We start from the raw sequence: 12,828 nt of genomic DNA, 5'->3' as shown, positions 1-12,828 counted from the left end.
CTGTCTGACTCGTTGCTGATTGGTGAAAGAGTCCCTCACTCCCCTGTCTCCCCTATCCACTTCAAACTGCACATCTAACAATCCCTGCAGCTGTAAAACTGAAACACCACAGACTGACCTCTCAGTCAGCGCATGTCTACCTGCTCAACTGCAGCGAACTTAGCATCTGAATTGTTTACACTTTCAGCTCATCTTGATTGAATTGTCATCTCCCAGAAATTTGATCGTCTCAGTAATGAAGACGGAAAAATATGAACCATAACTGTTGAAAATATTTAAATATAACTGATTTTTCTCCCCTTACAGGAGGTCGGAAGTATTATTGGCAAGGTATGTGTTATGCAGTATGGTAAAATGGGTGATGTTATTATTTCTGTATTCATTGTATTGTAAAGTGTGCGTATTGTTCTTTATGTTAAATTAATCTGAAAAAAATTGTTCCTTTAATAAACATCATCCCTGATTTTTACCTCTTCCTTTCAGAAAGGGGAAACGGTAAAGAAAATGCGGGAGGAGGTAGGTCCTCAGTCTTACAGCAAGTAACGGGAGTGTTCCCCTCCACTCGAGGTGCAGGCTGTGCTGACCTTTGACCTCTCTGCTCCCCAGAGCGGCGCCCGCATCAACATCTCAGAGGGAAACTGTCCGGAGAGGATCGTCACCATCACAGGCCCCACAGACGCCATTTTCAAGGCCTTCGCCATGATCGCCTACAAATTCGAAGAGGTATCACTGTAGCTCCTCTGTGCAAACTCTCCCAGCCCCTCGCTCTCTGATGCGAGTCTTTGTGACTCTGGTTCTGAGGAGCAGATTTCCCTCCCAGCGCAGACTTTGCATGTCTGAAAGGGAAGCTGCCCAGACAGCAGATGATGTCTAATGGGGTCTGGTGGCTTTTCAGGATATAATCAACTCCATGAGCAACAGTCCAGCCACCAGCAAACCTCCAGTGACCCTGCGTCTGGTGGTCCCAGCCAGCCAGTGCGGATCCCTCATCGGAAAGGGAGGCTCCAAGATCAAGGAGATGAGAGAGGTAAGGAGCTCAGCTGTGTTACTCAGCCCTTTGGTAGAACCCTTTCATAGCCAAACAACCGGGCAGCGGTGTGGCACAGTGGTAAGGAGCAGGGCTTGTAACCCAGAGGTTGCTGGTTTGATTCCCTGCTGGGGCACTGCTGCTGCACCCTTTGGCAAAGTACTTAACTCAGAATTGCCTCGGGAAATATCCAGCTGTCTAAATGGATACCATGTAAAATTTTAATGTATGTCAGTCACTCTAGATAAGAGCATCTGCTAAGTGATGATAATGTAACGTGATGTAACTGACTGTCCACTGTTAGCTGCAATGTCCCGCCCCTTTTAGTGTTTTGGCCCATTGTGACATCGCTGTGACATCACTGTGCCTCCAGTCCACAGGGGCCCAGGTGCAGGTGGCCGGAGACATGCTGCCCAACTCCACAGAACGTGCCGTGACTATCTCCGGGACCCCAGAAGCCATCATCCAGTGTGTCAAACAAATATGTGTGGTCATGCTAGAGGTACAGTATGCCAGGACTCAGGCTGGGGTCACTCCGCGCACCCCGACAGAGCTCAGACAGAACCCAGCCTGGACAGCCAGCTGTTGCCACACTAACACTGACCCAATCCTTCTGAATCCCCCAGTCCTATGTTTTGGGAGTTTGAGCAGCGATTTTTAGCAATAAAAAAGATCATGTATTCTCTCCTTAACCAGCTGGATGTCAGACCTTTGGTACCTTAGTCGGGAAACCTTGATTGATAGGTATTATGTTGGGTGTCTCTGGATGACGTTTATTGGCATACGTGTTATTTCTGCCTGATAGCTAAGCTGACAAGCAACACTAGGCGAATCCCTCAGACCATCTAATCCGAGAAGCACATGGTGTCATGCGCTCGGTGTACAGCATTTCACACAACACTCACATACTGCAGGTTGTAACGCTGCCACATAAATCAATAACACCCCGCCATGCGTGCAGGGATGCTTTCAAAGACAGACATGCATAATTGAAACAAGCGGCTTCCGCGCCTCCCTGAAGCGGCAGCCTTGGCCGCCCTCCCTGCAAGGCCAGCACAACACACTGCTGTTTGTAGTTATTTTTCGGGAGAATTTCAGCTCTCTCGGCTTGAGAGAGAGCACCTGCGCACAGGTAAGGTGAGGAACGTGAGGCGTCGGGAGCGTGGTGCGGGTCCAGGGTCAACCTCTCCTGCTCTTTGCTCTCTTCTCTCCTGCTCTAACTCTGTCTCTGCCTCTCCCTCTTCCGCTCTCCTAGTCCCCACCGAAAGGTGCCACCATTCCCTACCGCCCAAAGCCCGCCTCCACCCCCGTCATTTTTTCAGGTGGCCAGGTAAGAGCCGAGCCGCTGGCGGCGTCCGCAGCCAACCTCAGCCTTTTACTGCAGCACCAGCCACTGCCTGTTAGTGCGCTCAGGTTTTCTCACCTTCTCACTCGCATGCCGCCGCCCGAGTCAGCCAGGGAAAAGCTTGGGGGGGGGAGGAGGAGGGGAGCCTTCAGAGGGCCACAGCATGTGTGGGGGGGGCCTTTAGGGCGACTGTTCCCCCGGGGTAGAGGACCAGCTCTTAACCAGAACCTAACCCAAATGGCATGGCAGCATTGTGTGTGGAGCTGGATGTCCTTGTGAGTTTGTGTCATGGGAGGGGGGGGGGGGTGTACAGACAGTCGCTCTTGTGCTGGAAGTTGCTCTGGATAAGAGCATCTGCTAAATTAATGTAATGCAAAATCAAGTGACATTGCCCTGTGTAATGTTCTGCAGTCACAGGGCGTCCTAACTGAAGATGGGGTTTTCCAAAATACCATGCAGTTGCCATGCCTCTGAGTTCAAGCTTTGGTAACTAGTTAATGCTTGATGCTCAGATACTTGCTGAAATAAGCAATAATGTGTCTGTGTGCTGTAACACAGTCCGAACTCCGCTCCTGTGCAGGCTCCCAGCACTGTGTCTCCCCCCCTTTGGAAAAGATAACTTTATCCTTTTAATATTGAGTCTGCCTTCCACAGCCTTACTTAAATCGAACATCTTACATCACTGTTTTGGCAGCCACCCTTTTGAACAGTTATTGAATTGTTCCTAAAAACACTCTCTCATTTGTAAAGTTTTCGCTTGCAAAACGAAGTCCGGTTTCGTGGACATTCTGGCAATATTAAAGGGATATTGTATCAACAAGTTTTTCAGTGTCATTCCAGTTCATTTCTTCCAGCAAAGAGAAAATGAGTGATTGAAGTGATTCAGTGTGTTAATATTTCATACATCAGCTGAGTGAGGAATGGTAGCATCCATTCTGCCCAGCCAGACCTCTGACTCTTCCCTCCAGTCCTGCGGCTTAATATACCAGCTGCAGGAAGAGCATAGACTGTGAGCAGTCTATCAACCGCGGAGCTACTCAAGGCCACAGTAACTTAAATTGTTAAATCTGGGAGAAAGTGGAAACACACCGTAAGGGCAATACACTAAATGGAAATGCCTCGTATTTAAATGGGGTCAGATGTCTGGCTGGGTAATTTGGAACGTATTTATTAGAAGAAGTTTGCCATTTCATAGACTTTTTTTTTTTTTAGAATACATCATGTTTTTGTGTTGCAGAAAATGTAGTGAAAATGTATATGTGTAGTCATTTTTAGAGAAAGAAAAGGGTATATTTCAGATCATTTAAACTATTCTAGAGGAAAATAAAGTTTAATTTCAGTCAAGGCTTTTTAACTGATAAGTTACCAGCGAAATGTGTTGGATAATATAACCTATAACAGTACAGTGAGCAGGGCTTGAGTTTCCCGGCACTAACATGGAGATTCTAACATGTCTCTCCTTTTGTCTCTCCCCCCCATACAGGCCTACACTATTCAGGGACAGTATGCCATTCCACACCCAGATGTGAGTTCCCAATCTCCTCTTCCCTCCATACTATGTCATCAGCCTGCATGCTTCTTTATTTAAAGCCGACTTATATTAATATTACCTAATAATATTAATACGACATTTCTGATATGTAATTTGTGTCATATTACAATCTGAAATTGCTCTCAACCTGTGCCTTCCGAAGTGTGAACCAAACTATTTAGGACTTGGCCTGTGGAAGGGAAAGAGACAGCTGAGGCATTTGTCATTTTGTCGGGAGAAGCGCTACGCTTTCCATTTCTGGGAGATTCAAAAGGTGCAGGAATATCGATTCTATCATAACCATCTCCCCACGGGATCTGACTGCTTGCATCACAAAAACCGCTTTGTAGTAGAGTTGCCACAGATGATGATGCGATAAAAAGGCGCCGGCCGCGCTGCCCACACCTCCCTGGTCCCAGAAGGCCATGTTGTCTCCGTTAATAATGTGACATCATCAGTCACTGCGGTAAAGAACATCCAGAAAGATACCGCGTGTCAACTCCTTTAATTTGGGGGGAAACGGTGATTGATGCCCAAGGAGACATTGCTTGACGTTACAATCAGTCAAGCCTGGGCCCAACGTTCTCCTCACCTCATTAAAACTCCTGCTAAAGGGTGAACACATTTCTCAGTATATGTTCCATCCGCTCCCCACATCAACAGGGTGCAATGAGGGACAGCAGTTACCTTCAGAAATGTAACGGAAAGAGTGTAAACGCAGGTAAAACGTGTGAAGGTCATGCGTCCGCGAGTCTTAACGAGGTTTCACCCCTCCCCCCACTCCCCCGCAGACTTGTAAATAACGCCTTGGGTGTAGGCAGGGGTCAGGTATGTATGTGGGTGAGGAATCTGGGGTTCACAAGGGTGATGCATTGCTCCATAAGCAGACAGAGCAACTGAGCGTAAGTATTTGCTGAATGCTATGATGCTGCTGTGTCTTCAGAAAAGGTGAAAAACCTCACCTGCTACCTGCACACGTGCACATGTCTGGACGATGCAGGAGCACAGTACATACAGTGAAATAACGCCGCTGCTTCCGTTCATCCTATTGGCCTCTCAGTCACTCCACCAGCACTCCAAAATCAAACAGGAGAATCACGGCACACCGCATTCAGTGACAAATTCAGGCCAAGTCCTACTCGAGTCTCTCGCTCTCTTTCTCTCTCCTTCTCTCTTTCTCTTCTTCCACCGTGATGTGTCACAGCCTTTCCTTGTTGTTTCTTTATTCTAGTTTAGTTCTTGATTTCTTGGTGTGACCTGTGTTATAAAAATAACCTCTTAGTTCTACTGTCCCTCCCACCCCGTCAGCAGTTGACCAAGCTCCACCAGTTGGCTATGCAGCAAACCCCCTTTACTCCCCTCGGACAGACCACCCCTGCTTTCCCTGGTACGTACCCAACAGCCCTATTCAAATGTCCTTCTCTTTTACCTGTAGAAGCTCTCTCTGTCTCCTTCTTCTTTCTCATTCACTTTATCTCTTCCGTGTTGCGCTTCACAGTGCCCCCTGGTGGTTGCTCTCCACGTTTACGTGGCAATCTTCCTTTTTATTTTGGCTTTGTTTTATTTATTTATTCACTTTTTTGTGCATTTCATCTCACTTTGTGCTCCATTGTAGGGCCCTGAGGTTTTTATCGCACATGAAGGTTGGAGAGGGTTCACTCCCTGGCTGGAGTGGACATCTCCCCAGGCAACCTAACAAAAGGCCAGCTTCCTGCACTTAAGCCTTAGAGGTGTCATCTTACACGGCACCAAACAGCGTGAAGAGACACATCAGTGTAATAATCACCCTGAATAACAGACCACAGACAGTACACCTATATGCTTTATACAGTACTCCATCATCTCCATTCAATTCTGACTTCTAAAAAGCAACCTTCAGCCGATAAATACAAGGCCTCTTGAATAAAGACGGCTAGATTTGATTCGTTCTGCATTAGTATCATCTACAGATGACTCAAGCATCGCTATCTTATATGTGACGTAAAATAACTTGATTAAAATAACTTGTTTACAGGCCGTTCCAGAAACAGTGCACCACTTGTGCATACAGTACAGTGGATGTCATTTGTTCTTTGTGCACCTCAAAACAAATTCTGCCGCATTCATATAAAACAGATTACAGAAATTAATATGTGTATTTATTAGTGTATTGATGTATGCTCCAGAATATTCCAGGAAATGCTCTGTACACAATTTTGTACAGGCAGAGTCTATTACGAAATTAAAAAAATTCAATCTTATTTTTAAATCTACAGTATTGATAGGTAATCCATTTCATCAAAATCAACTTTACCTACAAACGGTGACAGAACACGAAGGTCCATCAGAATCAGGGTTTTCTAAAAACGAATTTCCTCCCATTGCCACGGAAACTCAGAGGATCCAGCATGTAACTTCCTGTTTTCTGCAGCGAGGCCCAGCGCAGGTGTGAGCTTGTCAGGGCAGCAGACTGCTGGGATGGCCGCAGGAGACCAGCTCTCTCAGGGCGGAGGGGCTGCCGTGGAGCTCTCCCATCACGGACACAACCCCTGCGTTTGAAATGCTATTTATGCCCTCCTCTCTCTCCCCCCCTGCCCCCGCTCCAGGTTTGGATGCCAGTCCCCCGGCCAGTACTCATGAACTCACCATTCCCAATGATGTGAGTATGGGGCTGTAGCAAGGACCCTCACTGATGCATACAATATCAATCCCATCATGCACTCTCCACATCAACCATCAATCATCCGTCAACATCTGAACTGAAATTCATTTTGAGCCTTTTGGGAAAAAATAAGTGTTGGAAAATTCAACGATGGGAAGAGTTCAGTTGAGCTTACTGTATACACATCAGGTAGATAAATGGTATATAGCTTACTTTTCCTTAAATTTATTTAAGTTTACTTACTTACTTAACTATACCCTTGTTAAGGACCTATTTTTTTCATAAGAATGACTCATGAACCCTTGAGTAAAGAAAAAACTACTCTGCTCGGGAAGGCTTGTTGTAGCGATTTCCCCGCAAGTCAAACAGATTGTATCATAGCATATCTTTACATTACATCCATACATATTTATGAAGAGAAATCGCAAAGTAAGATACATGCTATGAAAGCTGAGATGGGATTTTGGGCCCTGATATTCCTTTTAAGAACCTCTGCAATTTCTTCCCAGCTAATAGGCTGCATAATCGGGCGCCAGGGAACCAAAATCAACGAGATTCGACAGATGTCTGGGGCGCAGATCAAAATCGCTAACGCCATGGAAGGGTCTTCAGAGCGCCAGATCACCATCACTGGAACCCCCGCCAACATCAGCCTCGCTCAGTACCTCATCAACGCAAGGTAGCCAAAACTACCCTCACACAGCCCTGCCCAGTACCTCACCAACGCAAGGTAGCCAAAACTGCCCTCACACAGCCCTGCCCCATTGGCTCAGACAGTCACACACAGCACAACCAATCAAAAAGGCCTCTGGGGCTGACTGCCAATCACATGCGTTCCCGTGTGCTTCCAGGGCAGATGCACTCCAGTGTGAAAACCACAGTGTTATCAGATAAATGCTGAAAGATATTGATTAAAATCTATGACCACAGGTCTCACATGTTGTTTGAACAGATGCTGAAAGGAGTATTACCATCTTAGCCCCTTCTTACACAAAACACTGCCTGCATCCATACACTCTGCTACTAATAAAATCTCTCAGAAAAGCCTGCTTTGAGACGATATACGAGTTCTGCTGTAACTGATAATTAACACCTGGAAGACCCAGTCAGCACCCTCACCTTCATGCACACACCTGGTGAGAGGTTTGTTGCCCCCACGGCCCGAGGCAGTATCTTTGGCTGCAGTGGTGGACGTGTTTCATTAGACTCACTGTTTCTCATTCACACCTCTTAAGGGTGGCTCTCTGCCCCATCTCTCCACTTGCAGGCCTTTCTCACCTGGCCTTTATCCCTCTTTGCCACCTCAGACAACGTGCTGTGGAGATACATCCTGTACGCTGTGCTGCAGGCTATGCAGGGAGGCCTCCAGGCTCTCAGCCTTGCCCATTATACTGCAGCTGAAGTCTTTGACTGTTGTTACTGGTAGCGTTTTTCTTATGCTTGATAGAGTTATTGCTAGACTGTTGTTGTTAGAGTCATCTAACGCAGCGGCCGTGGGGGGGAGGTGGGGGGGGGGCAACTTCAGAAGTACTACAGATAGGTGGGTCAGCATGTTTAGATTTTAGTCTGTGGTTATCAGGAAAAATAAAAACTGTAATGAATTTGTTCTGTTCAAATCGGGAGCTGTAGAGTAGCGGGAGAAACTAATGGCTGTTGCTTTCCCACGGTTCCACTGGCAGGTTCAGAGACGTGGCGGCCATGTGGAATGACCCCTCATCCATGTCTACATCCTGAAGCCCTAAACCAGCCCCATAATCAGAAGCTTACAGCAGCCATCTCCCTCTAAACCTGATGTACACCCCCCTTTAGCCCCGACTAGCACCCACTTACCTGTCTACCTGACAATCAGCCTCCAGCAGGCACCCTCCTTGAACGAGGATGCTACTGCTAAAAAAGGAGACGTTAATGATGTAGTTTGGTTTTGTTCTTGTAGTGCTTTAGTTAAGTATTTCAGCATGCAGAATGCTTAGGACCCGGCTGTGCTATTCTCTCTCTCTCCCGTTTGCTTGTATTGCTGAGTAGGGTTGTTGATTCAGTCTTGCAAATCCCTTGTCAGGAAAATAAACAAAAAAAAATGTACAAAAAATGTAAAATTTATAAAAAACATACAAAAAATGTAATTGCATCTGATTGCTACTAGGCAATGCTGTTGGCTAGGAGACAGGAGTGATGTGATGCGCCTATGTTGGGATGTTGTCGTAGTATTCCTTTACAGATAGAGGCAATAGATTTAACAGAGGAAGGCAAGGAGGAAATAGTCTCTATCCTGAAAGGAGTTACATACATAAACCAAGGTGGATTTTTATTTGTTTCATTATGGTTGTTAAACTTTGAAATGTTGATTCAAATATTACCTTCGTTTGTTTGACTTTCGTTTGGGTCAGGAGACTCGCTTTAGTAAATGCTTCTCTCGGAAAAAAATATATATATATGTGTTGGAAATCGTTTGGGAGTTTTTATGGTTTTCAGCCCGAATGCAGTGAAAAATCTGTATGCATTACCTATATGCAGCACAGAGAAACGCACGGAGAGCTCACTAGTGAAGAACTGCAGAGCTTTTTGTGTTGTACGGAAGTGTCAAATGATTTCAAAGTTGTTTTATTTTTCTCTATTTTTTCTACCCCCCTCCCCGACCCCCTCCTTTCCCTCCCCCTCCCTGACTGTTCTAGGCTGACGTCTGAGGTCACTGGAATGGGCACACTCTAAATTCTACCCATCATCCTTCACTGCATCACATGACCCTCTTGAGCCAATGGCATTGCACCTAGTTTGTTTTCTCTCTCTCTGTATTTGGCTATCCTGCATTTTAAGTGATTATAACTTATTTATATACTATAATGTATACTCATTTAAATATTCCAGTTTAATGTTCCTCCTTCCATACCCGCGTTGTTGACTTGATGCTCCAGTCCTGTTCCCCACTGCTTCAACTGACAATGTGCTTTTTTGACACTCTAGTACCGTACATGCTTCAAACGGGCGCTCTGCATAAGCATAACCTTCACTGTGATTTTTTTTTTCTTCCTGTATGTTATGCACTGTGGGCCTCTGAAAGCCTATTCTCAAACAGTCTTTGCAGCGGCATGGAAATGCACGCTTGTAAAATGAATATTTCAGATGGTTTATGGATGCTGTAAACCATGTGCAGCAGGGTTCCTCGTGCCCGCGCCTCTCACACATGGCTCTCAGAGAGATGCACCCCCCCCCCCCCCCCTCCCAGTGCATCTGCATGGGTGTAGAGGCAGCAGGAGGGACCTCTCTGCAGATACATTATCAGGCCTGCGTTGGTATTCAGCTTACAAGCTATTCAAAGACACGCCCCAACAAATTGTATGGACACTCAACAGAAAAGAGTGGCATTACATGAAATGCAATTTTAGTTATTAAAACAGTAATACTACAACTGATGTAGAGAAAAAAAAACATATTATTCAATATTCTTTTTACATGTGCATATAGGTGCTGTAGGTGAAGTCTGCGAGAATAGTGTTATGAAAATGCTGAATCTAAAAATTGCTTCTCTTGAAAGTGAATACCAGCTTGCCAATAATGAAATCTATGCCCGTCTGTTTACACCCCATTCACCGTTAATGGCTGTATGCGTGCAAGTGTGCTGTGCATACGGCTGCGTCTGTCATACTGCTCTCCAGGACACGAGTCACAGAATTCCCGCCTTCTGCGTTTTCCTGCTCCGGAAACTCGAAGGCTGGAATCTGCTGTCTGCACGCATTCATGTGTGAAAACTCAAAAAGACTTTTAAATGCCCCTGTTATAACGATGTACATGTTCGCACTTTCGCCTGCTTTCGCTCACGAGATAGACAAGATTACTTTACGCTATCGATAGCCTCCGGACCACTTCAGACGCAATCAGCATGATTGAAAATTAGCCTGAGTGTAGAATTTGTGTTTGGACTGAACCAAATGTTTTAGGGCCATGGAATGTTCAAGGGTTCAGGCCAGAACCCAGGGGGCGGAGGCAGACTCCAGAACCAAGTCTGCCTTCCTCTTAAACATGATTGTTTCTGTCTTTTTTGTTTTCTTTTCTTACGGTCACCATGTCTGCTTTAACAAATAAAACCCTAGCTACTTCTAAAATTAGGGGATTTTTAGCAATTGAAAAAAACAGGTTAGCTTTTGCCCTTTGGGTCAGTTTATGTGATTATAAACAACTTATGCAGCTAATGGATTTCTGATCAGTGTCTGTTGTTAGATTTTCTGTCTCCTGTTATTAGTAATCTTTCAGTGAAGTCACATTAGCTCACTAACTGTTGTTGGGAAATGCATCCAAGACTTGTCCAACTCAGTTTTATCAATGCAGAATACAACTTCACAGATTGTTTTTGCAAATTAACTCCAAAAGAAATTCCCTGTGGTCCACCATCCAAACGTTTGTAATTGTCATATTAAAACTTAGCACTAACTGTAAGCACTAAATTGTTCATGTATGTATATTTTATTTCCAAACAAAGAATACTTTTCAGTTTGAAACTGCAACAAGCAATAACTGTAACAAAAACACCAACTGCTGCTATATGCTTCTTTGCGATAATAATTAAATCAATTGAGTTGATTGATGTTCCTTAGCTTTGACCCCAGAGTTATTACTCTTTCTAATGCTCTCACTAGTGCTGTCTATGCTATGTGTGAGTGACACCCGTTCACTTCACTGCAACATTAGCCAGTCTAATTCTGTCCACACAGCAGAAAGGATGGCACCTCATCTCTATCTTCATTTCAGAATGTGTCCCGCAAACACACAGCTGTGTCTCATACACAGCTGGGAATACAAGAAGGAGAGATTGTTTATAATCACATAAACGAACCTCGTTCTCACCACAGTCCCGCTGTCCGCTCTTTTAGGTTATTTTTTTTTCTCGTCTTGTTCAGATTTGTTGCTGTGAGCGTTGCTGTTGTTGCTGTTGTAGTAGCCCTTTGGGCTGAGCCATGAACTCGGTTTTATCATTCCTGAAAACGGCGTTCCATTCATAGGTCTCCCATGCAGTTACAATGCTTCCCGAGATTGTAATGTTTAGAGATCCAATATGTTATGTATCTAGGCCTCAACTGCATTTTAGTCAGACACGGTTTGGTACTGAAACTGAAGTTGAATGTAATTCTTTCAACACCACAGATTAAGCGATTCAGTCTTTTTTTTTTTTTTTAAAAGCAGACTTTGAGAAATGGCATCTTTTATAAGTGTGCTTATTAATAACCCCTGTCACTCCGGTCCACCTTAAATATTCAAGGATTCTTTCCATCCTTTCATTTGGGTAGGTTTGTGTCATGCATCAGAGCTGTCATACACCAAGCCAAAAGCAGCCTGATTTAAGGTGGACAGCTGCTGAGCAATCATGTAGATGGGAATAAGTGTGGACCTATGCCACTATGAACCTGTCTCCTCTCCATTACCGTTACGCTTCGATGGATAATGAATTAGCTTCATCATAAGTATAACTAAACTCTTGAATTGATTAACAGGAAATTTATAGGATAATGAAAATTCTAAACCTGCTTATAGGTGAACGTTACCATTTGTATGTCTTGTACATTTAGTTGGTACAAACACTGAGATTGCTAAATGTTACTGTAGATTATATGATTGGCAGCTGTAAGATAAAATTTGTTATGTATTGCTTTATGTTATGACATCACTTAAAAGATGACATTATAATAGCCCTTTCATGACAGTGTTTATGGTAAGACTGAAATGTACATAGGCCCAAATGATGTCATCTTGTTGCTTTTAGATGGCTTATTTTCTGCTGATGATTATGACAATGCATATAACTGAAACAGTTCTTCTTCTGCAATAGTTCTTATGTTTGATATTTTGCACAGCTTTGAAATTTTGAATTTTGGTTTAAACAGATTTAAATGGTTTATTTTTTAGTTTAGTTTTTGAGAATTTAGTTAGATTGTAATTGAATAAGCTTGTACGGAATGTTGTTTCTTCGATACAAAATATTTTCAATATATTCATTCAGTAAATCACTGTCAAAAAAGCACACACAATGTGCTTTTTATTGTAGCATTTAATATGTTATCTTACTTATTATATTAGTTTCACTTCACACACACAAAACTTGGTCTCAATCAAAGTGAAATCTTTTGACTTGTTGATTTTGGTCTCCAAACTTCTGTCTTGAAGTGACTTCTTTCAGACCCAAGCAAATAATGCAACGACTCTCTAACATGGGGATTTATTATTATTACTATTATTATTACTATTATTATTACTATTATTACTTCTTCTACTGCTACTGACTGCTATTTTGTGCATTT

General features: G+C 44.0%; 1 protein-coding gene across 10 annotated transcripts in view; it reads left to right on the top strand.

Annotated features, from left to right (window-relative positions):
* The window catches only part of pcbp3 (poly(rC) binding protein 3), a 50,212-nt gene extending 40,009 nt beyond the window's left edge, over positions 1 to 10,203 (top strand). For 2 of the 10 annotated variants that reach the window (XM_036540365.1, XM_036540364.1), the window contains 11 exons: positions 307 to 330; positions 484 to 516; positions 607 to 723; positions 896 to 1,027; positions 1,401 to 1,529; positions 2,283 to 2,426; positions 3,856 to 3,897; positions 5,212 to 5,290; positions 6,489 to 6,541; positions 7,054 to 7,223; positions 8,224 to 8,539. In XM_036540365.1, the coding sequence (XP_036396258.1) occupies positions 307 to 330; positions 484 to 516; positions 607 to 723; positions 896 to 1,027; positions 1,401 to 1,529; positions 2,283 to 2,426; positions 3,856 to 3,897; positions 5,212 to 5,290; positions 6,489 to 6,541; positions 7,054 to 7,223; positions 8,224 to 8,278 (978 nt within the window). In that variant the 3' untranslated portion in view covers positions 8,279 to 8,539. Of the gene's footprint in view, positions 1 to 306; positions 331 to 483; positions 517 to 606; positions 724 to 895; positions 1,028 to 1,400; positions 1,530 to 2,282; positions 2,427 to 3,855; positions 3,898 to 5,211; positions 5,291 to 6,488; positions 6,542 to 7,053; positions 7,224 to 8,223; positions 8,540 to 9,213 lie in introns of those variants that run through there. The other 8 variants (XM_036540373.1, XM_036540372.1, XM_036540368.1 and 5 more) reach the window with 8 other exon arrangements.
* The last annotated feature ends 2,625 nt before the right edge of the window (positions 10,204 to 12,828 follow it).

Source organism: Megalops cyprinoides, chromosome 11 (genome assembly GCF_013368585.1).
Source record: "Megalops cyprinoides isolate fMegCyp1 chromosome 11, fMegCyp1.pri, whole genome shotgun sequence".
In the NCBI taxonomy this organism is placed as follows: Eukaryota; Metazoa; Chordata; class Actinopteri; order Elopiformes; family Megalopidae; genus Megalops; species Megalops cyprinoides.
Note: the sequence above shows the minus strand (reverse complement) of the source record. Positions and strands in the feature narration are given on the sequence as shown.